Source organism: Amblyomma mixtum, chromosome 2 (genome assembly GCF_055824585.1).
Source record: "Amblyomma mixtum isolate Tamu chromosome 2, ASM5582458v1, whole genome shotgun sequence".
Taxonomy (NCBI): Eukaryota; Metazoa; Arthropoda; class Arachnida; order Ixodida; family Ixodidae; genus Amblyomma; species Amblyomma mixtum.
In genome coordinates this window covers 183,706,745-183,732,087 of record NC_143013.1, presented here as the reverse complement: position 1 = coordinate 183,732,087, position 25,343 = coordinate 183,706,745, and the positions used below count along the sequence as shown (strand labels likewise).

Sequence of the window (25,343 nt, the reverse complement as noted above, 5' to 3'; positions counted from 1 at the left end):
TCCCGTATCCGAGACGGATGCGCCAGCAACTAAGGCACTAGACCATCACTGCAATTCAATATTTCAGCATCCTCTCTAACGATACTCGTCGCTCACCGCAATCACAAGCTAACTGAAGCAAGGTCACGCGCTTTAAAACTTCTCCTAACCTCAAGAACAGGAATAAGAAAACAACTTCCATATCCAAACGTTAATCGCGATGAGCGTGAGACAGAATCCACGGTTTACAGTGAGTTCGTCGACCCTAACCTGTTCAAAAGTAACATTTACGCTAGCGCACACTAACCGCGTGAATTGAAAAAAAAAAGAATCGCCTGTATCTTTCTTTGAAGTATGTTTTAGTCGACTGAAGAGGGAATTCCGCAGATGCAGTGAAGTTTGTCACTATCAAAGATGGAAGAAAATAAAACAAGAATGCAAATCAGCTAGCTCGACTGGATTGAAGATATCGGCCATTTTTTGTGGAAGAATTGAAATTCTTTATTTAGACAGAACCGTCTAAACCTGCACTAACCTTGCTGGCATTATTTATGCAAGACTTCTATCACGCTATTAATCTTAAGCACTTCGACATGGCTATTTCCGTTAAAACTTGTAACAGATTCTTCCTTATCGGTGCAGTTATCTCTCAGCTGTGGGAAAATCTGTTATTCAAGTGAGCATTGAAATAAATAATGTAATGCAACAATAACACAAAAGTTTAATTTAATCACCTTATCTGAGCACCCCGTTTAAAGAGATCTAAACAGAATAATCCTGAGTCTGTACTTATATCTACATAATTAATTCGTGAATTTAAGCGAATAGGCTGTATTTTAAATTGCTTCGCCAAAACCGCTGTCAATATTTTTGAAAATGCAATAACACATGCTATCGGTCGTCAGGAAAAAACAGTGTGTTACAGGGCTTACCGATAATGGACGCGCTGCCCAGAGACACTGGCACCATGACGAGTCCAAAGAGGCCCGAGCAGGAGGCCAGCCTCTCGATGCCAAGGTATTCAGCAAGAAGAATTCCACGTATCGCCGACGAGTAGCCGTGAACCACTGTTTCGGCGACGCGCAAAGCTGCGATGGAAGCGAAAGACCCTGTGTGCGGCAAGGATAGCGCGCAGATGGCCTCGAGACCGTAAGAGCTAGCGAAAAGCGGAAAGCGACTAACTGGAATACAGTCTGAGATTGGCACGATGAAGATGCGCCCGAGAAGCATTCCTACAGCTGCGAACTCCACAAGATGCGTGGCGACGTCCACATCAACCCCCTTGTCCACAGCGTAGTCCACGATAGTTGTACTGAACGACACGCTTGAGTAATCTCCAGCTACCGTCGCTATAAGGAACACGTAAAACGCTGGCGTTCGTAAAACCTCTGAGGCGAATCTCTGCAGGCTCCGGACAAGGCTTGAAACAGAAGACACCGAGGCCCTGCGAGATTTTTCGGCCAGTTGAGGAGATTTTCTCCTCCCTTGAGTTATCTCCTCGGCGACAACTGGTTCAACGCAAACTGTATTCACAGACTTTTCACCCTGTCTTCCCGACTTCCACGTTGCGGGATATCTGAAATTGCTTAGAGTAATCGTTGCCAGAGGCTTATCATGACGATCTACTTGTTCTCTCGTTTTGGTATGTGCGGACTTTAGAGGGCAAAAGGAGCATTTTGTAATAGCATTTTTCAGGCTATTCCACTTGACGGGAGAAGGGTTCTTGAGAAGCATTGTCAGGGGCACGGCATGCAATAGGACGCCCCCGGTCATGAGAAGGGTGCCGTCTAGGGAGTAGTTCGCACGGAGGTAAGTGAGGAACGCCGGGCCCAGCAGCCCGGAAACACCCCATGCGATGAAGGTGAGTGATAAGGCTGTTCCCTTGTACTTGTTGAAGCACATGAGGATGTAGATGGAGACGGAGGCGAGGTACATGCCCATACCCAGACCTGCAGGCAAGTAATTATGAACATCACTACACTGTTAGCCGAACTGAACACTTATAGAGGGAGACACATTCCCTCGTAGCAAGTGGAATGTGCACTTAGTTTTAGCGAATGTGCAGATTACTGTCTTCACAGTCCAATGTGAAGAATTATGCCGTGTACAGACGCGAAAAAATTAAGAGAAATTAGGTGAAAAAAAACTTCTTTCACAAGTGAATAAGTGGAAGCAATTCTTAAAGAGAACACACGACTCCTTTGTAAAGATCGTAACTTTTTACAACGTCCTGAAACGTATATTTAAGCACCAACTCATTAGCTCTGGTTTGAAACTTTGCGTAGCATTGAGCAAGCGAGTTTAACTTGAGCACCTTCAGTTCTATAGCTGCGCACTTGCGGTTAGCATTTCTGTTTGTTTTGCTTAATAGCCCAACTGCGCAAGCAGCCCTTCCTATAAGCTATAGCGTTAGCCTCAGCCTGCACTTCGAAATCGCTATAAGGGTTGACTTTGCTGCACCATCATTAATAACGAAATGCGTTCGGTGGTGCTCATCATCACAAAACGGGAGTCACAGTTGAGTAAAAGCTAAAGGGTGTCGCGCATAGTTTTCTCTTTGCGTCAGCATTACGGGCAAACAAAAATTTATGCCACAGACAGTTCTGACTTTGGTAGCGTAAAGTTGTTCCTGCAGCTTCAAATAAACAACAAAAACATTGGAAACTTTCCATTGCGGGAACCTTCCTCTACACAACAGCTACATTGCATAAAATACTGGTGCAAGTACAGATTTACAACTGCATGGCGTGAATGCATCTCGCGTATTGTTTCGTCATCGCTTGCAAATTAGCTGCTAATGTGATTGAGCGTCAACTTAACCATCACTTTCTGCTCTCGAAAGCTTACTGTCCACTATAAGATACAGCTTGCCAGTTTAACAGGTACTTTGGTAAAGCGGAAAGTTGGGCAAGTTGGATAACGTTCATGATATAAAAAATAGCGCACAGGGAACACAAGGGACGGAAAGTAAACGACGCAGACAAGCGCTTGTCTGCGTCGTTTACTTTCCGTCCCTTGTGCTCCCTGTGCGCTATTTTTTACATCATGTACTTTGGTAACGCAGATTTCTCGATAAGAATTCGTTGGTTTTGAAAACCGTTCATTGTAAAACTACCACTGAAAAACCTCTCAAGTAGCGGTCTCATGACGGCACCCTCCGCTTTATTCTCTCGGCCTGTCCCTGCCTGGTGTCGCCGCTTGTTGGTATTGCAAACATGATTTGCAAAAGAAGATACTATTGCCAGGTAGCGAGCGTTTACAGTTCGCCGTCTATTTTCAATGAACGCTGGCGGTATACATGGTCTCTTCGTGTTTATTCTGGTTTCCCGCAGTCGAGCAGCTGCTATTCTGATTCTTGAGCCCTCGAAGGTTTTAAGGCGAAAGCCTTTAATGTCTCATCGTTGTAAGCAGCAGTTGTCGACAGAGAATGTCACGCTTTTCAGTTGGTCGAAACGGTCGTGACGTCACAGTGCGCCAATTTCAAACGGGGCCAATTGCACTTTGGCTAGTAACCATGCAACCAATTGAAGGGACCATATAGTGATGCTCCAAGTAAGTGGGACTGAGCTTAGTTAATTGCTTAATTACCCAATTAGCCTAATTAACTTCTCTAGTCAGGCCATATAAATAAATAAAACCTAGTAAGAAATTTGTCGAGCTCGGGAATCGAACCCCGGTCTTCGGAGTGCGAGACGAGCATGCTATCCACTCCGCCATGCCAGCTCGAAGGTTTGGAATGAACAAAGGCACGTCTAGTGAATACGGTGTCTTCGCTCACTGCCATCCTCCTCCCTTCCCTTCCAGCGAGGTTTAGGTGTCCACCGAGATATGAGAGAGAAATACATTTCCTTTCCTCAAAAACCAATTTACCGACGAGCGAGGTGTAGAACCGAATGGGCGATGGCGTTCTATGGACTCCCTGGCAGCGTTGCAAGACGCTCTCACGTTCCACTCTTAGAGGCAAAGCTTAACATCTTAACCACACATCAGTGACCACACTTTAGGTCAAAAAAGTGCACCCCCCCACCCGTCAACCGAGATATGTGAGACAGTTACTGCGTAATTTTCTTTCCTCAAATACAATTTTCATTTTCTTCATTACGGGCCATCTTCGTCTTTCTTCTTTCACTCCCACTTCCTCCGTTCCTCTACGGTGCGGTTCAGGTGTCCACCGAGATGACAGAGATTTACTGCGCCATTTCCTTTCCTTAAAAACCGTTGCGTTGAAACGGCAAGGCATCGCGCCGAACGGGTGGTGGCGTTCCGTGGACTCCCTGGCAGCGCTACAACACGCTGTCGCGTTCCACTCCTAAAGGCGAAGCTTAAGCTTAAGCTTAATTAGCAGTTAATTAGTATTCAGGCATTAATCAGTAACTAACAATTAAATTAGTGATTTGTCATCACTTAGTAATTAGTACTCAATTACATGTGACGCCACCAGTGCCACAGAAGCACTGAAAGTGGTGCGGAAAACGCTTTCGCCTCTACGCACTTTAGACAGTCAAAGTGCCCCCTGAATTTTTCATTAGCCCCATCAATAATTATCACAAGCGCAGTCTGTCCTCTCATAAATCTCCTCTTTTCTTTACTCATTTTGCACCCAAAAGACACCGTGCCATTTGTAAGAAGTTGCCTGCGAACTTTTATTCGCCGTTGATGTGTGCTCCTGTCATATGTTGTCGTATGTAGCAATAATACAAAACTAAACTTAAGCGAGGGCGACGACGTCTAGCCGTCGCTTGTTATTTGACCCTAGCATTTCTTTGCCATAACGAAAGGCTGTTCCTTATTATGGTCCTGAAACATATAACAAGCCACAAGTGCACCGACAGGCAACTCTGAATGCTTATTAGACATATCAAATAATAAGCAATATGAGCAGCTTCGTTGCAAACACGCGCAAAAATTTTCGGGAGGATGAGACCACAAAATATGTTGAGAGGTGATGGCATCATCGTGGAAAACTGCAAAGAGATGACACACGAGGATGTGATTCTCACCGTACATTGCGCCCAGCGTGATGGAGAACCAGATGACTTCTCTGGCAAAGGCGGACGCGATGATCCCAAGTGATGCAATGAAGGCTCCCAAAACCACTATGTTAACCACAGGTACGCGGCGCTGTAGTGCAGCTACGAGTAAGCCTGGAAAAAGTGAGTCCTACACATAAGGTCACAGGAGTGAGCGACATTTATGGGATCACTATGTACATACCGACTAGCACAGCACAGAACTGCGTAGCGCGTCAACCAACGTACAATCTTTGCCAAACGTAACTAAGCAAAAGTGTTTGTCGCTTAGTCTTGCAGTGCAGCAGACATGACACCCCTTTAGCTGTAAATATATGTAATGTAAGGTGAAGACCTTCCCGCTCCTTTAGAGACAATTTGGGTTTTATGGATGCGGTAAGGGCTCGATTAAACGGCTGAGAAGCAAGACAATACTTGCGAAAAAAGCGAGGAGAAAAGAGGAACATGTAAGACAAATACAGTGCAAATATTCTGAGTTTAACAGGTGTTGAAAGGAAGCCTAATTTCCGGAAGGCGACGCCTTGATTATTGGCCATGAAGGCGATAAAAGAAAGAAATATAGCTTGAAGGAGTCAGGAATCAGTAGCTCGGTTATTAGTTCTTCCCGCCTTCAAGGTTACTTTATACAAGCTTCAAGCCTGAGTTTCTCGTCATGATTGCTGCAGTGGTCAATGGCCAAGATTTATCGTTACAACAGTTCCGCTTAATTTCGAGGAATAAATGTGTTAAGTATCTGGAATTCGCGGAGAGTAAGGGTTCTGTGCCCCGGTTCTGGTCGCCCTTTTTTCGTGCAAGGAATCAAGTGGCGTAGATCAGTACAATATTTGCATGACTTCGCGGTCGCTTTTTTTTTGACTGCTCTTATTGCTGAAGGCTAAAAGAAACGCTTGTCGAAGTTGGTTAAATAAACCCCTTGCACAATTCTTCGCGCTTCCTTCCAATGGTGGATGCTGGCCTGATAATCTTGTCACTGCCCTGCTGAAAAATAAGTTCTATGATGCAATAACCTCATAGATCATTCATCATAGAATATCATACAATATGTATGACATATCATACAATCTGTATCATATATCATACAATTCATATGATATATCATACAGATTGTATGATATGTCATACGGATTGTATGATATTCTATGATGAATGATCTATGAGGTTATTGCATCATAGAACTTTTTTCAGCAGGGTGGCGATCAGAAAAACGAGTTGACTGCTCAATAAGCTTCCAATTTGTGCATTGCTGTACCGCCGCCCGCACACCTGACACGATTGCTTGAGAGCATGGCTTGGGGCGACATTAGCACCTCTTCACGTTGGTCGTTGCGTCAGGGACCATGCATTACGGTGTGTCAGAGGCTCCTGACGGTAGTGGTACATCGTCAATGTTGAATATATCAGCGGTATGTCTCTGTCCTCACCTTTGTCCCGCTTGTCTATTGGCGAGGAGGTATTCTATCAACTTCAACACTCCGGTCAAGCTGCGCACTTTGCGCCGTTTTACAAGGCGAATACACAATTCAGAACAACTTACGAATTTACAGCTATATACCCTGTTTTAAAAATTTGTTGTTTCACCATTCATGGAGCCTCAAAGGATTAGTTAGGTGAGCCGAACCTAACACCTATGAAAGACATCGAATACCCTTTCAGCATTGAATTTAATTTCATCGCCAGTCTGCAGCAAACGTAAACTTTATCAAGTCTATGTTGCTGAATGCTTCGCTTTGTTTGTCGATAACCGTAGCTAACGCTTACTATGGATGTCTCCCAGGAGGCTTTCTTTTCTGAAGAGATTTAACACACAACAAAAATTCCTGCTTGTGCAATTTCATCAAAAGGCTCTCTCATGGCTCTCTGCGCTGTAAATTCTGCACTTACAACAATCAAGGACGACTATATACTTGTGGAAAGCAGAAACAACAACTGCGACACCCGCAATAAGAAGAAACGCGACTTACGTTGTTCGTTAAAAGCATGATTCCTTAGTTTTCCCTCCTTGACGAAAAATGGAGCGCTTCACTATTGCCCCTAGTACTAATGAAGTCACCGAACAAAGTAACGATTACGAAGCTCCGTTTGATTCACGGATTGTGGAACGGCGGCGCACCAGTGGACACAAAATTCCAGGCAAACAAAATAATGCGGCCGAACGGATATACAAGTATGAATCTGACAGCTTCTGGCCAGAGTGCAGTTCTAGCAGCATGAGACGAAAACACCTGCGAGCAAGCAGTTCTCAAAAGGACGTCGCCACGAAAGTTTTCCAGTCTGCATTGATGTGAAGGCATAACCAGTTGATTGCCTGGTGATGCCTTCACAGCTGCTCGTTTTTGAGCTTACATTTATTGCTGCATGTGACAAAGAAGACCAATTGACACACACTTGCCATTGAAATGGTAGCTTCATCGCTGCAACAATCAAGTACAGGTGTGATGAGTAAAATTCGTCTGGGTTTCAATAAATTTACTTCATCGAAATTAATGCCAATAAAACTATTTGCATCCACTAAGAGAGACAGCCCTAAGTACGTTATGAATCTGCAGCTATCGCTTCTAGTTATTAGAGAGCATATGATGCCCACAACGTTCGATTAAACTCACAGCTATCGCTCTCTATTCGTATTCAGCTATTCAGCGGTTCTCTTTTTGGCATAGGCGATCGAATATTATGAAAACATATTCCTTTAATTGAAAAGAAGGCCCAAATTACCCTTGTTCCATGCTGCATAATAGAAAATAGGAACACTGTCTCATGTTTAGTAATCATCGTCTCTATAAATTGTTTGACGTTAAGAATAAAACCATACAGTAAGAAGGCCTGCAGCGGTGTCCAATTAGATCGAGCATCCGCCTCGCACACGCGAAATACGGTATTAAATTTTGGCAGCTGCCCGGAACCGAGTTTTGATACAGTGGGTACAAGTTTCCGTCTTGCCTGATGATCGGCTTTACTAAGGCGAAATGCTTGCAAAACAGGTCTTTGTGAGCAAGAAAAATAAATTATCTTTTGTAGTTCTGAAGCCAAAGTAGGCTTTGCGCCATCAGAACGTAACATCGTCATCATAATCTTAGATCCACCATCAAATTCTTACTCCTTCAAAAGAAATTTTGGGAGATAATATGGTGTGGTCTCGGAAGAAAGTGCTACACGCTGCTCGCATGAAATAGCTAATATGGCTGGCTTCAACGTTCATTAAAACTAAAACTGGCGAATAGGCTTCCTGCGTACGCTTCAAAGATAGCGGCTTTGGCAGAGCTCTGATGTAGCGAAGCTTCCCAGAGCACATTCAGAATGAGAGATGTGTACTCTGATAGAATACTTAAGGAGCAGCTACATCGATTGGAAGGTACAAATACAATACATTTTCGAGAGCATGAATTTCTTATCCCAGACGATAGCACCAGGTTTCATGGAATTCACAGGAACACGCTGTGTCAGTGCTAAAGCCATGCCTAAAATTTTATGGCCTTGTCTGTAATATGGGATTTACATTCCAGAGCTGCACTCGAACCACAAACCTTGCTTTAATATAAAACGCAAGGTGCACATTCTCACAACAATAACGCGGAAAGACGTTTATTGTCTACAAAATTTTACGAGAACTACATAAACCATCACTTCGCTAACGATACCACCAGTTTCTCACAAATATTTAGAGCCTTTTTATCGGGACACCTTTGAGACCTTGTGCACTTGAAAGTTCCGTAATGATTACTCTGGCACAGTTCGAACCGCAGCCATAAAAAAAATGTAAGTTACTGCTCTTGTAGGTGGCCTTAAAGCTGATATTACCAGCAATATAAGAAGCTTGCACGCTTAACAGCTCTTGATTAAAGCAAACCGCGTACCCGAGACATGCGTGGCCATGGTGAGTACATTTTGAGGCCAGGACGCCCGCTCCCGGCTGACGTTGTAGTCATCCACGAAGAACACGAAGAGCAACGCCATGTAGGACACGGGCAGAGTCAGCACCAGGGTGGAAAGGGCGGCCAGGAGGGGCACGCCCCAGCATACGTCCACGGGAGGACCCTTCCTCCTGGCTCCTGCCATTGCTCTCGCTGAGGGGAGCGCAGGAGCCATGATTTTGGCGGCAGAATAAAGTCGAGGTCAAGATCCTGCCTGTCAAGGAAAGGAGGAGCCAATGTTGGCCATACATTGGTTAGGCGCATTTCTTCAGAAAACACGCACCTGTAGCTGTACTGCTATGAAATTTTTAAGGGCTTCAGGAACATTGATCCTATGTTGCGCTTGCGATGTTCAAGCGCCTATATCGCTCTTTGTTCGCTGGCTGTTTTGTCGCAACTGACGCCACTGACGTATGTTTCGGGCTAGTGGTTCCGCAAGTTAACTCTTGAAGAAAGCTCTACATGAACGCATTCAAAAAGTGAGCACGACGATCACATGCGCTTGAGTTCGTGTTCATGTAGCGCCTTGTTGAAAAGTTAAGATGACGCTGTTGACCTTAGTGTCCGCTTTGCAGGCAGTCCGCAATAACCAAAATCTACCCTTTGAACTCCTGTGAAAAAAAGAAGGTGGTAGTTGGGTTTTCAACAGGAGCGTGCGTAGCTTAGGCGAAATTATGCTTTTATATATTGATCGCGTGTCGGTGTCAGTGCAATGTTACTATTGAGCAGTTGTATATTTCCAGATCTTTAGATATAATTCATGGACCTTTGGGCGGAGGTGCCTCAGCGGCTGCATAACTTTCTGAGTGAACGCAGTTGTTGAGATGCTGAAGTAAACAGTGAAACAATTCATCAGAAAGTGTTAGGTTACACTCAGGGCTTTATATCGCATCCGTGAGTGCGGTGATAAAACAAAACAAACTACGTGTTGACCGTCAGTAATATATTATCTCGGATTAAAGATAATTCCGGTGAAAATAGCCAGGTGTGCGTGTATGTGCGGGCAAAAGGTGGTGCTGTTCTAAATTGAAATCGCTGTAGCATTAAGCGTAAGTCAAAGTTTTTCTATTGCACAGGAGGAGTAGTGGGCAAGATAACATACTCTTATATCGATTACGAGGTGTTTATCTGAGCCAAAAGAACTCCTCGACAGCGTTTTACTACATACATCAACACAGGGCTAACTGTAAATATCACCCTCTGCTCTGTGAAACCATAGTATTTGGTAAGGATCACGACCAGCGTACGCGAGTGATCACAAAAGCTTATTTCAAATCCCACGGGGCTAGTTTTGTTAGTTAGGTTTCAGTGTTATTGGTAATAAAACGAGATTCCATATCATGCAGCAGCGCTGAAGCAGGCGATATATCTTGTGGCATTTTTGAACTTTTCCCTCTATCCTTTCTCAGTTATCGTTGTATTCTCCGCAATTAAGTTTTCAGAAGCTGTTTTACCCCGAAAGCATTAGAGCGGACATTCGGAGGGAAATCCGTGCATGGTGACACACAAATTCAGAACTGGTCGAAAGGGCTGTTACGGCGCCCGTTGTGCTTCGTGTAAGGAAGACGACGGGCAGACGCGTGAGCCGCATGGCCATCGCCTGGTCCACGCTCCTGGCTCGATCAGCTGACCTAGGACTGCTGTTAGCCCTGCTCCCGTTGAGAAGCTTCACCGAATAAATCCCACCTTACATTTGGTGGAAGGGCTGGGTAATATCCTCTCGCCCTGGAACTCCGCAGGTGAACGGTACCCCCTACCGTATGCCATCGAACCACCAAGGCGTACAAGTGAGCCCGTCGCCTGTGCTGATTCTCTCCGCCAGCGGGATCTTCAGCGGCACGGACGACCATGATGTTGAGGATTGGCTCTCATCGTATGAGCGGATGAGCGCATACAATAAGTGGGACGCGGAAACCAAGCTGAACAATGTGATTTTCTATCTGACGGGCGTGGAAAATCTGTGGTATCGAAACCTCGAGGTGGACATTACATCATGGTCCGTTTCAAACACGAACTACTCAGAGGTATTCGGCCGCCCGGCTGTCAGAAAACGCCGTGCCGAACAGCGCCTGCGTGCGCAGTCGCAGCAGGTAGGCGAGAACTTTACGAGTTACATAGAGGATGTCGTGGACCTGTGCAAGAGGTTGAACGCGCAGATGTCCGAAGCCGACAAAATCAGGCATATTCTCAAGGGCATTGATGACGACGTCTTTCAGATGTTGGCGCGAGACCTGCGCACCGTCGCTGAAGTCGTCACCCTATGTCACAGCTTCGACGAACTACGCAAGTAGAGGGCTCTGATACGCGAACACACCACGAGCATCGACTCGCTTGCTGGCCTGAATGATGCAAGAGACCAGTCATCGCCCCTGCCGCAAATCAAGAGCTTCATCCTGAAATAGTTGCTCGGCAGCTCTCGCTTATTTCAAGCCATCGAGAGCCATTACCACAGATAAATCCGAATCTGAGGCACATCATTCATGAACAGGTCGCTGAGGCTCTCCCGCAAGCCCCTCAGCCCACACCTCTCGCGGCCCCGCTGACATATGCGAAGGGTTTGCGCGACCTCGACCACCTACCTATGCTCGCCTCCTGGTCCTGTTCGAGTGCGCGCTGCTTTTATTCCACCGCCTGCTGATCTGCGAACCTCCTAGGGCACGCCGATTACATTCGACCGCCAGCTCGACTGGGGCAACTCCTGGCGCACGCCTGACAACCGCCCGACCTGCTACTTCTGCGGCTTGCCAGGTCATGTGGCGCGTCTTTGCCGTCGACGCATGAACGCCTCACGGCCACTTCCTGAAGTTTCCGGTTACTGGTCCCAGCGACAGTATTCGACTCCTGCTGAGCCGCCCCTAAGCCGTTCTCTGCCTCCTGAGCGCACCGCCTTCTCTGGAATGAAACTGATGAGGATGACTGAAGTGTCCTTTAAACACCACATTAATTGTGCTTAAAGAAGTTAGTTCTGGACTGTACCTGTAACCCTTGTTATTCGAGATAGCACGCTACCGCTAAATAACTGAGACACATTCGTCGGACTTCTTTAAAAGAAGGCCTTGTGTGTCTTGCGCAGTACAGCGTGATCTCGTAAGCGTGATGATATATGCTAGAGTGTGTAATTACAATGTACTAATTAAGAACGCAGCAAACAGTCAATAACACCGCCTCGCCATACCCTTGGAGTGGAGCTGAAGTGTCCCCTTAATTTTTACTCTTGATAATCGCTGCTCTTTGAGTAAAAAAAGTGTAGGGTTTTCCGTAGTTAAACAGAGTAGACTGGACGCAACATGTCTTTAAGCCAGTTCGCTCATGGTTTTGTTCCTCTGGGTCGTCGCCACTTCTGGCGACAAGTGTGATGCTAGTATTAGTTGATGTAGACGACGATATGTAATGCACACCACGAGATGTGTTGCATTTGAACACGAGTCCAGCGAAGCGGATGTGTTCGCGCTGCAGCGGGTTGGAATGAAATGTCATGGCAGTATTTTTTTAATAGTTGTTTGCTCAAGATTACCATCAAGGTCAAGCTTCACACAAACTCGGTGAGCCACTTAGACCTCGTGAAGTAGTTTTGGCATTCAAACATTACTTTTGCGTCAGCGCTCGTCCGCGTTTACCTCTCTTGATTCTCGATCTTTGCGCTGAGGTCAGTGGAGGAATAATTCGGTTTGACATGAAGAGGCAGTTTGCCTTAGCGGACCTGACAATGCTTGCGTGTTTGGTAACTCTCTTTGCACGAAAACATGCTTGAGAGCGATCTGCTGTCGTCGAGAAAATTTATTACTCTGAGATATACTGTTTTTAAAAGAACAAACAGGACTTGTTAATAGTAATAGGAATTAATAATCATACATGGTCATATATAACTGCAGAATGAAAAGAGGCTCTAACGGAAAATGCCATGCACGTAGTAAAAGAATACACTGACAAAACCGAAGCATTGGTGGGGAGGAATAATGACCTGTTTTTTAGAACAGTCCTGTTTTTTTTTTGTGCTTGCGCGCTGGCTATAATGAATATAGCCATTTTTAGCTTATCATATTTTCATCCGCGGAGTAGACCAATATAAAAGTTAGTCTTTAGTTTCCGCTCACATTTTGTTGGGCCTTTTCTGCATGAATGACATCTAAAGAAATGTCCCCTTTTCTGTATCCATGACTTATTAAAGAAACATTTAAAGTCCTTGAGTTTACTCAACAATAGATGCACAAAATTTTCATCAAGCACTTCACAGTAAAACACTTATTAAAGAATAGATAGTGAATTTTTGTTTCTTAATAGCTGCGGCGTCAGCAGAGACGCGCGGCACTTGCTTTCTTGCGTCGTTCCCATCATTTCCACGTGATGGGTCCTGAAAGCCGGCGGTGGGAGGTATTATTTTTCTTTCATGAGCATGACGCCATGCGCGCCAACATGTTTCTCGATACTTGTTCGGTAGTATTTAATGATATAATGCGGTCAAGCATCGTGTGTTTCGTGTGGATAGGCAATCGCAGAAGATTGTGTGTCCACGAATAGCGTAGCACGCTTTATCAAGCACACGGCGAGTGTGAGCCGATATAGCAGCTACTTCTTTGTTCTTGAGTGCCGGAACAATTGCTGTCCTTACGCTAAAACAGGGAAAGCATTTGCGAATTTATCCTCCGCGTGTGTTCGTGCCGGTAAATGTTTGTACGGCATCGTAATTCCCCGATGAGATAAGTGCCACGCATGTTCTAGAGCAGGTATTTTTTTTTAACATTGGCTTAGCGACTGTAGAACTGGCGGCTTGCTATTGCTATTCAAACAAAACAGATGTTTTCTCTGTACTGGGTGTTGAAATATCATATTGTGGCACAGATTTCAATATTGTAAGTACTCTTTGTTCGGCGTATTTGAGGATAAATGGCGATTGCATGCGCAGTGCGTAAAACGCCGCTAAATGTAGCTAAAGAACAATTGTAAGTGCTAGGACACATATTCCATCATTCATTTTTATTTGCTTCCAACTGTTATCCATTAGACACTGTGATACGTCTTCATTACTTTCATTTTGTAAGCCCTAGGAAATGTTTTTGCGTGTTTCAGGTCTTCGAAGTTATACGCGCAGCACGAAAAAGAATCGTCGTCGGGTGGTTAAGGGTCCCGAGAGTCGCGGGCACAGCGATCGAATTTTCCCGCTGTATCACGGGGCAGCGTTTCGGTCTCCAGATAACTCCTGATATGGTCGCGTCCCTATAAATTGGACGTCACAATTCGCATCTCTCGCTGCACTCAAAATAAGCTTGTTGCTGGCTGCTGCAACACCAGGGATGATTAAGCAACGTCAAGCAGGTGTTGCTCGCATTCCCAGAATTCCTACTCTACACCTGCGTTAAGCTTTGCACTTGATATCCCTGGCTTTACGCAAGCCACCCGAACACGAATAAAACAAAGTTCTCGAGACACCTGCTATTTTCTTTTTCCTGGGGCGCTCTTTCCGAACAGTCATACCATATGCTTGCTAGCGACTTACCTTGCTCTTTTTCTTTTGAGTGGCTTTGTTCGGTATGTGTAATAGAGCCCTGCGCTAGCAGCTCGAATTGCAGAGCCGTTCAGAGGCGCCTCCATGGTAGCGCATCAGACACTAAAAAAAGAATTAGCTGGCAGTGAGCGAGCATGTGAACGGCAGTAGAGGCCCGTGCCAGAGCTGGGAAGGCGCACCAGTCCGCATGCTCAAAAATTGTGTGCAGAAATACGCCTTTCTAAAAAGTAATCGAAGCCGCATTTTTATTTTTAATTTTTCTAAGTACGTGTGACAAACTTCCAATAATTTGCATCGGGCACCTCTTTTCTTAAATATAATTGTTTTTGAAAAGCAATATATCCAGGAAAAAACATTATTCTGTGACAAAAACGCTGCTGAAACCGAACAGCGTGAAATAAACAAAAACCCTGGGGTTCGCCACTTTTAAAGAGAGCATTTATTCGGCAAACTGAAAAAATTAAACCTGATAAATGTCCGGAATAAACAATTAGATGACAGCTGGCCAATGTGATCTTTTTCAATCTCGTTCGTTTCAGCTCTCTTGTTTTTCCACTGATAGAAGTACTGCGTCTCTTTCTTGTTGGGAAGTGGAGAAGGGAGTGTTTTGCAGATTTCGATGTGTATAGGGCTTGTATAGGCTCACGTTTGTGTTTTCTTCTCCCAGGATACATGTAAAAAAAATTTCTCCGGCTGCAGTGTACGCCCCATCGAGGAAAATCTGGAGACGTTCTACCCAGATGTGTAAAGCACAGCCCAGCCTATTTCCTCTGGCGCAGACAATGAATTCGCTTCAAGCTCTCGTGCTGCCGGCGCATTGATATTGCTTCAGGTCTATATGATCTGCCTGAATGCACATTAAAATGCTGCAAACACAGTGAGCATGATCCATTTTCCCTCTCATTTTGATACGCGAGTCATTTTCTCTGAAATAAATAAACGTCCGCCGCTATGGCTCAGCGGTTATAATGCTCGGCTGCTTACCCGAAAGACGCGGAGATGATAATATAGAGGCCCATGTATTGCGCGATGTCAGTGCACTTTAAAGAACACCAGGTGGTCGAAAGTTACGGTGTTCTTCACTAGGCGCCTCTCACAGCCTGAGTCACTTTGGGACATTTAACCCCATAAATCAAACCATCTGAAATAAATGCATTTTTCCCTAAATGCGACATTTGCCTATAATAATCCTTCACTAATTTGGCAGTTGATAATTTAATCGTCTCTGAAATGTTCAAGTAATGTTGTGCGGATGACACATTAAATGTGGAATTGCCGTTGTGCTGAAACCAGTTTTATTTATATCGTTGCAGTGATACCTAGCATCTGTATTTTATTTCTAGCAATCTCAGGACTTACACATAAAAGCTGTAATGCCCCCTCGTGTGTTTATGATAACGAACTGGATTGAAACAGCATTTACGCTAAAAAATATATCCCACAATTCTGCCTTCTAGTCTGATATTATTTGATATATTTTTGACATGCTTATTTGGCGGGGGCATTTTCTTGCAACAAAAATTGTGGCAGTTCTTTTAAATGTGTATTTTTGGCAAAAACAGATTACACTATCAATTTATCATAGAACACCTGCACGCAAGTCCGAATTTCATTACAAATTCTCGCCTATCGAGGAAGTTTCCTTGCATTATATCGTTCACGAGACTGCTAGCACGAAGCCGGATGAAAGCTTGCTGTGATGGATGTGATGCATTTTATATACTTTGCAACTGTTTCGTAGAGTTGAAAGTTAAGATGTGGTTCCTGTGTGGAGTTTTAAAGTGGATTCCAAAACATAGTGACAATACTTGTAATACAGTAGCTTATTCCATAGCGAATTCAGTCCTCAATTGTAACGGTGTGCGAATATCTGAAAATTTAGAATAGCCAATCAAATATCCACCTAATCGAACGAATCAAATAGTGTATTTTCGAAATTATTGGAACAAAATCGCATATGTTCCCAGTATTTTTTGAAAAATCGGCAGAAGGTTCGAATATGGACCTGCATATTTCTTACGACTGTTCAAGAAACGGACCACACCAACGCAACGCACGATTCTTAAGCGAAAAATGTGATCCGGATGAACGATTCATTGTTACGACGTCGTCAATTGTGTGGTGGCGTTCACAACGTGTGTACATGGTCTCTAGTATTGGACGATGCCGCAGGACTCAGGCAAGTGCAGGAAAACTGTGACTTGATGGTCACTCTCGGAGGCCGCGACTCATACGTAGGTTACAGCAGTCATTTCGTGTGGTGGGGCTCCAGCGCCGCCGGCTACCCATTGGTTCTCTATTTAAGACAAGGTTTCCTAAGGACTGGGGCTCGGGTTTATAGGGATTAAATGCTTGAGAAAAGGGTCTTTGACCAAACCAGGCAACCAGTCACATTCCTAAAAAAAAATTACGTCATCTTAATTCGTAAGAAAGTGCACGTCATGGACTCGAGAAATCGCACACCGAGCAGCTTACTGTCCGCTGGCTAGAAGGTATTTAATAAGGTAATCACTAATAAAGTCACGACAACCTTAGACTTTAATCAGCCAAAAAATTGACGCAGGCTTTCATAAAAGATACTCCATAATAAACCAAATCCACAATATCAATCAGCTGATAGAGAAATGGCAGAATATAGCCAATCCCTACATGCAGCCTTCATAGATTACATAGATTACTCAGCGATCATGCAGACATTGTAAAATGATGCTTTAGAAGACCCTTACATAGAAATACCGGAAGTTATCTGTGTAGACTGCAAAGCTACCATAGTCCTCCATACAGCGAGCAATAAAATTCCATTAAGGACGGATGCCAGTAAGGAGACGCGATTTTGCCAAAGCTTTTCACCGCCTTTTTACAGAAGGTATTTAGAGGGCTGGATTAAGTGCAGTTGGAGATCATTTAATGATAAAAGCCTTAGTAATCTGCAAGTCGCTCATGACGTTGCCTTGCTAAGTCACTCAGAGGAGGAAATACAAATCATAATCAATGGCCTAGATAGGCGCAACAGAAAGGTGGGTCTAAAAATTAATATGTAGAAATCGAAAGTAACGTCCAGTAGCTTCTGGAGGGAACAGCAGTGTAGGATTGGTAGCTAGGCGCTGAAAGTAGTAAGGGCATACGTCTAATTAGGGGCAGAGCCATATATTCTCTTTAGGAGAGTACAGCGGTGGGGTGGCGCCAACAGCCCGCGAAATTTAGTGGCGGCGGCGTCCGCCGTTATGTGCCGAGGCGCAAGGGGCTCGCTTTGGTGAGCGATATAGAGCGGTGTCCCAGAAAACCTTTTATCCATGAAAATAACCGCAAATTACGTGAGCATTCTAAACCTTGCTACAAGAGGTATTGTCCGCCATGGGCCAGCTTAATACATGCTGGGGTTTTACGTATCCAAAAGACAAGACTTCACAGCACGATCACTGTTTTCCACGAAATTTTTCAACGCCTTGTCCGTCCACATCAAGAACATGTACTGTTCCCTTACTGCGGATGCTTTGCACAGTGCTGTAGTTTCAACGATTGACGAGTGCGGCATCAGAAAATTCCAAAATCACTGTGGAATTAACGTGGACACCCTCCTTGAACTCAATGACCTATACCTATGCTCTACAGTCGTTTCCTTTAACGACAGATTTTGATCCAGAAGGAGCGCGTTTGGATAGGCTCAGGGCTAACGCCTTTCCTCAGCGACTGTCTACTAGCGTGTTTTGATCAAAGACGGCAAAAGTGATTACCCGAGTCTCCACCCAGTGCCTGTGTCTGTCCGCTCCTTTAGTCCTGTCTATTCTGCGCTGTACCTTTTCCTGCGAACTGTCAGTAAGCAGGCTGAACAGAAGAATGATGGGCGTGTGCAATTGCACTGCACAACGGTCTGCTTCGCGGTAGACGGACGAGTGCAGAAACCTCGCAACCCTGCTCTGCCCCTCGATGTGCGCATCACTGAGTACTACAGCCGAATAATTTATAATAGCCAAAAAAGCTGGTAAAATAATCGCAGCTTTAGCTGCTGCTCCAATTTAAATCTAACACACTGGCCAACCGAACTTGAAAGCGAGTATCGTGTACCGTATATTTGGCAGTTCGTCCCATCGGGCACGCCTTACAGGCTGCACGTTTTATATTTGCAATTTGTTCAGGCTAATTACCCTCGCAGCGGGAATTTCTAGCGTGGATCTTCCTTGCCGCAATTGTATCACCTGGTAATTGTGTTTTTTGTTGTGCTACACGGTCGCACGAGGAAAGGCAAAATAGGGAGGCTATCAGAAAGACTGCTTGGTAATGTTACATGACGGCAAGCCCGATGAAGACAGAACTACGTGACATATGGCGATGCAATGATTTAACGGTGGCGGACCTAGCCACTGGCCACTTTGTCTTCTAATCCGGGACACTACCTGGAGCTACCGAGCTGTCATCGCGTTCGCGTGAACTAGGAGAACAGCAGTGACGGTGAAATACAGGACGCGAGGATGGTCGTGGCAGGCGTGGGAATTTCGGAATGCTGTATCCATCTCTGGCCGGCGAGGCGCGCCGTGGAGACGGGGAAAGCGGACGATTTCCTCGCTCCTCACGGGCGAGCAACCAGATGGTCCGCTCGAGAGCGCTGAGCTACCCTCTTCCCAAACAGGACGCAAGCGCGTACCGCCAGGCGCCGCCGCAGTGGTCGCTGCTTGTCCGAAAGTGACAATGGGCAAGTGCGCCGATATCAGCGGACACCGGCTGCGACCGGAGGGAGACAACAGCAAGCCGCGACAGCGAGAGGGCGCTAGGTCAGTACGTCCGATTTTCCCCCTTTGTTGTCGTCATCTTGCCCCGTCAGCTCCATGACCAAGCCAGACGGCAAAGGGTCGAAGATCAAGCAGCCAGTTATTTTGGGAGAACCCAATAAACGCTTCGCTCCGGGCAAATCGTCCTCCTCTTCTGTGTTGTGTCCTCACTCGCACTTGCTCTGCGCCGCTCAAGCCTTTCGCTATTGCATCACCGCAATTGCTCAGTTGTCAAAAGCTGAAGTGGAGGGGAGGAATGCCTCTCGAGAAAACGACGTCCCCCCCCCCCTTAAGCCGCTGGAGTCAGTAGCAGCGGCCGGTACCCGTTCCTGCCAGTTTTGTGCGGGCAAGGACATGGAATTACACGATCTCCTCGCAAACGTGGGTGACTTGACGGAGCGTCAGCGCGGCCGGATCTTCTCCTTGCTAAGCGGCTTTGAGGATATATTTACGGAATGCCCTGGCTGCACAAAACTCGGGCAGAACCGCATCGAAACAGGGGACGCAGAGCCTTTGAAATCCAATCCCAGACCGGTCAGCTCCGCCAAACGGCAAGCGAGTGACGCGGCACTGGAAGAGCTGCTCGATGCGGGCATTGTTCGCCACTAAACGAGTCCCTGGGTATTCCAGTCGTACTGGTCCCCAAAAAGGACGGTAGCGCAGGCTTGTTCGTGAATTACAGGTGGTTGAATGCAGTCACACAAAAGGATGCGTACCCCTTCCCAAACATTAACCATATTGTCTCGAACCTTGGCGGAGCGAGCTATTTTCCTACTCTGGATGCTAGAAAAGGCTTTCTCCAAGTAGATGCAAAAAGGCGACGAGTGCACAGCGGCATTCACATGCCGCAGGGGCATCTGAGAATTCGTTAGGATACTCTTCGGTTTGTCCGGAAGCCCGATCACCTTCTGGCGGCTGATTGACAGTTTATTCGGCTACTCCAAATGGCATCACGCCCTTGCCTACCTGGACGACATTGTCATCTACTCGCGTACCTAAGAGGAACACCTCGATCATCCCAGAGACGTCCTGAGGAAGGTCAGAGCGGCAGGCCTCACACTCAACCCCGCCACGGCGCACCTGTGCAGAGCGAAAGTCAGCCTCCTCGACTACCAAGTGTGACGCGGACAAGTGTCCCTGGTCCCAGAGAAGCTACGCTCGATCCTAGACTTTCCAGCGCCGAACGACGTAAAGGCCATGCGCCGCTTTCTCGGAATGGTTGGTTAATACGGCCAGTTCATACTCAACTGCATACGCCTTAAAGCCACGCTGACAAAGTTGTTAAGAAAGGCAGCCCCATGAGAATGGGGGGAGGAAGAGCACAGGAGGTTTCGTCAGCTGGCCGAAGCCGTCGCGGACACCGTGTCACTGAAACTGCCACACCTAAACAGGCCATTCGTGCTCCAGACAGATGCCTGCAATTTCGGAGTGGGCGCAGTGTTACTCCACATGGAGGACGAACAGCTGCGACCCGTGGCATATGCCAGCCGTGCGCTGACGCCGGCCGAGCGCAACTACTCAGTGGCGGAGAAAGAATGCTGGGCAAGCAACTAAGCACTACGAAAATTCGAGATGTAGGTAGAAGGCACCAGTCTCACGATCGAAACCCGCCACATGGCCTTTACACGTTAACCCGTCCTCGTGAGCCGAGCGGAAGGCTCGCGCGTTGGGCCCTGATGCTAAAGCGCTTCGAATTCGAGGTGCGCTACCGAAAAGGTACCACAAACGTAGTTGATGATGCGTTGTCGCGCGCGCCGGTGATTGACCCCTCCCTAAGCGGCGTAGAGGAGGAACCGACGCAGTAACCTCCCCACGCGTCGGGAGAGCGGAGCCGAGCGAAAGAAAGTCTCGCTTGATTGTACGCGCATCTCTTTGGTGTGAAGGTTCCCATCGAGCAAGCGTTCAGCACAGAAGACCTTATCAAATCTCAGCAGGAAGACTCGTACTGTCGGAGGCTGGTCACCGCTCTTATTAAGAGACGGACCACCCGACGAATCCAGTCAAAAGGGCGCAAGGAAACCGCAGGGAACGCGATAGGCGTGAGCTGTAGTGCAACTTTCAGTGCTGCGAGTGAGCTGAAGGGTTCACTACTTGATGCTGACGGAGCTTTGCTGAAATATGTGCCAGGCAAAGAGGACTCAATCGAGTGCTTCAAGCCGTCATCACGTATCAGCTCAGGCAAGCTGTGATGCAGCATTACCACGACGCGGACTGCCATGGAAGAGCGCCAGCATGGAAGAAAGTGCGTCGGTTCGCCACCTGGCTTTGAATGAAGGTTGAAGTACGTAAATACGTACAAATCTGCCATGTCTTCCAAGAAAGAAAACCAAGAGGGGGAAGGTCACCCGGCTTGCTTCAGCCGACCGTGAGCACAAAGCCATGGGAAATCGTGGCATGCGACCTGATCGGACCCCTACCGCGCAGCAAAAGAGGGCACAGATTTGTGCTTCAACGGAATCGCTGAAATCTATCCGCTGCAAATAGCCACTACGAAGGAGATCCTGGCGAAAATCTCAGAATAAAGGGTCTGTTCTGAAAGTAGTAGGACTAGTTTTTTCCTGGGCGAACGGGAGGACGAGACGCGGTCTGCGCTTGCAGGATCGTTGAAGGGAGATATTGGGAATGCTGGGGAAAATCGGCAGTCGGCTATCGGCCGTTGAAGAGAGCAGGTCACTTGTACTGTGAACCCCTGTCGCAATGTCTCGTCACGCAGAATCATGGAGCATGTACTGGATCAGCGATACGCGTTCAAAATTTGTTTAAATCTTGGTAAAACGGGCAAAGAGACTCACGACATGATTAAGGGGGCCTACAGTGAAACTTCCATGTGTAGATCAGGTGTTTTTTGAGTGGCGCAAGCTGTTCCGAGAAGGTAAGGAAAGATTTGAAGATGATTACCGCTCCGGATACCCTTCGACCCGCAAGACCAACGAAGATGTGTAGAGAGTGAAACATTTAATGAATAGTGATCGTAGGATGAGTATCAGAATGATTGCATAGGACTTGAGCATTCTTCAAACCCAAATTTTTGAGATCGTGACAGAAAACTTAGCCGTGAGGAATGTGTGCGCGAAGTTGGCGCCGGGAGTGTAGTCAGGAGCGAAAGGCCAACCGGGAAGCGATCCGCTAGGATCTTCATCATGTGAATGAGGAGCCCGATTTTTGCCCAGTACAAGGCGGCAACGCTGCCTCAGCCCCCCTAGAGCCCCGACTTGGCCCCGCCAGATTTTTTTTCTATTCCAGAGAATAAAATCGACACTCAAGGGGAAAGAAACATCACGGATCGGTAGAGGCGGTTCAACAGGCCGTGACGAGAGAGCTAACCAGCATTCCGGTCCAGCCGTTCCTGGAGGCGTACCAAAACTGGAAAACTCATTGGCAGCACCGTGTAGGTGCGGAAGGGTGCAACTTTGAAAAATTCTAATCGTTTGCACTATATCAAAAAAAAAACACATTATATAAAAAAAAACGAGTCCTACTACTTTCAGAACAGACCTTGTATTTCTGCCATTTTGGTTTCCCCGAGCGGTTGATCACTGACAGTGCATCATACTTCACGTCAAAAATTTTTCGTGACAAGTGCGCAGCAATAAGAGTACGGCAGCAGAAAACGACGTGCTATCCTCCACAGTCCAATGCGACGGAGTGTCGCAACCTCGATGTGAAACCATTGCTCGGGGCTTACGCCCGGACGCACCTCGACGCCATCACCTTTGCACTGCGAATGAGCGAAAACCGCTCTACGGGCTTCACTCCGGCTTGACTGATGTTTGGAAGGGAGTTCAAGAATCGACCGGACGCTATCCTTGCCAAAACCAGGTATGCTGCTCGAGCCGAAACGGCAGCTGCCGACTACGCGTGGCGTGTGCGAGAACGACAAGCAAACGCAGTGACAGAGGCCAGCCGCAATCGCGCGAGACCAAGGGCGAGCCAAAAGGGTGCATATGGTAGAGCGTATTGGGACTTAGAATTCCGTATTGGGACTTAGCGTCTTGGGACTTAGAAGTCCCAAGACGCTAAGCGTATTGGGACTTAGAAGTCAACGAAATTCAAGGTTCCTAGAAAATTCCTGGACCACGTAACGACCTCGCCAATCTCTGCTCCTCGTACGAACCGCAAGTTGACCAAATGGCAAGTTACGATTGGTATAGGAACAAATGGGAGAGCCAATGGTAGGCGTGAATGCGTATTTCATAGGGCACTGCGGGAGGATGGCCGTCAGCCCGCAGTGATTGCGGCCCTCACTTCTAGCTCCCACGCAACCAGAATGGATCTACAAGCACATCGAGGCAGCCAGCAAGGGGACCGGTGCGAGACCAACCGGTCGACCACCTGCGGCAACGGGATTGCGGGCAGTGGCCAAGGAGGTGACAGAACTGTATCGGGAATGACGCACGTGCCATGCCTGGTGCGGCGATTCATCGTGCTCGCCTAGATTAGATATGCGCCTTGGTTGCCACACCCCTTGCGGCTATAAAAGCACTGTACGTTCAGCAATAAAGTGCATTTGTTCGCTGGCCACCTCGACTGATACATGGTGTCAGAAGTGGGATAGCTCACGTCGGGGGGGCCTGCCGTTTGAGGATAAGACTGCAGCGACCGAAACACGATGGAGCAACTGCTGAAGCTTCCTGAACCACTGCTGTTGTCTGGGAATATTGCCAAGAACTGGGAATTGTTCCAGCAGAAATTCGAGCTTTTTCTGGAAGCAACGGAATCTCCAAAAGAGCCCCGAACCACGGCCGCCAAAACAGCACTGCTGCTCAGCACTGCCGGAGATGACGCATTGGAGGTATTTAACAACTTCCTTTTTCTCGAGGGCGAGAACAAGCAAGATTATGCTACCGTTGTTAAGAAATTCAAGGAGTACTGCCAAGAACAACAGAATGAAGTCTATGAGCGGTACATATTCCGATCCAGAGTGCAAGGCGAATGGGAGTCATTCGAGCATTTCTTGCGGGACCTCAGAAAACAAGCAAGAAGCTGCAATTTTTCGGGAATAGCTGATTCTTTAATCCGCGACCAAATAGTGTTTGGCACCAGTAGCCCACGACTGCGTGAAAAGCTCCTCAAAGAAAAAGACTTGACACTTGCCAAGGCTGAGCAGATTTGCAAAGCGGAGGAAGCAGCATCGCTGCATAACGATGCCTGGGCGCAGCCCGATAAGCACGTGGCGCTAGTCATGAAGCGGTCTGGGCAGGTTCGCAAAGCGGAGCACGCGCTGCAAAAACAACCGTCGGCACAGCCCGATAAGCAAGTGATGCAAGACAAGCAGCAATCTCGGAAATGCGCCAGATGCAACCGTTTACACGCCATACCCGGCAGATGCCCTGCGTTCGGCAAAACGTGTTTCATATGCCGAGGTGTTAACCATTTCGCAGCTTGCTGCAAAAAGGGCCCGCAAATCCGAGAAGTTGGCGAGGAGCAAGACAGCTTCGACATTCTCGATGTAACAGTCTCGAGCATCGACGCGAGAGCGGACTGGGTAGTACATGTGAAAGTAGCTGACCAGATGGTTAACTTAAAAGTGGACACGGGATCTCAGGCCAACTTGCTGCCCTTCTCTATCTACCGACGATGCAAGACGACAGCAGATTTGAAACCGAGTTCTTCGGTGCTTCGATCATACAGCGGTGGTGTCATTCGACATTTCGGTATGGCAAGGCTACTAGTGACCGTGAACGGCCGGTCGAAGGACATCAATTTCTATGTCGTCAAAAAGGGCAACCAAGCTATACTGGGACTACTGGCATGCGAGTCGCTGGGTCTGGTGTCACGTGCAGTGGATGCTGTAAAAGAAGGAAACACCGCAGCCGGCGGCAATGAGGACGTTCTAACCGAATTCCGCCAGCTTTTTCAGGGAACCGGCTGCGTGAGTCGCCAGTATAAAATGGTCCTACGCAAGGATGCGACGCCAGTTGTCCAGCCAGCTCGGCGGGTGCCCTTGGCGCTGAGGGAACCTCTGAGGGAGGAGCTGGAGCGCATGCAGCGAAGTGGCATCATTGAGAGGGTCCAGAAACCGACAGACTGGGTGAGCCCTTTGGTTATCGTGCGGAAGAAAGACGGCAAAATACGGGTTTGCATGGACCCTAGAAGTATCAACGAGTGTATACAGCGAGAGCATTATCAGATGCCAAGACGCGAGGACATAGAAGCT

The 25,343-nt window shown here is 47.1% G+C and overlaps 1 protein-coding gene across 1 annotated transcript in view; it reads right to left on the bottom strand.

Annotated features, from left to right (window-relative positions):
- The window catches only part of LOC149361781 (putative monocarboxylate transporter 5), a 64,827-nt gene that overhangs the window by 8,520 nt on the left and 30,964 nt on the right, over positions 1–25,343 (bottom strand). The window contains exons 2-4 of the mRNA XM_089568152.1: positions 8,861–9,131; positions 4,980–5,123; positions 912–1,928 (exon numbers count right to left, since the gene is read on the bottom strand). Coding sequence (XP_089424278.1) covers positions 912–1,928; positions 4,980–5,123; positions 8,861–9,092 — 1,393 coding nt within the window. The 5' untranslated portion in view covers positions 9,093–9,131. The remainder of the gene's footprint in view (positions 1–911; positions 1,929–4,979; positions 5,124–8,860; positions 9,132–25,343) is intronic.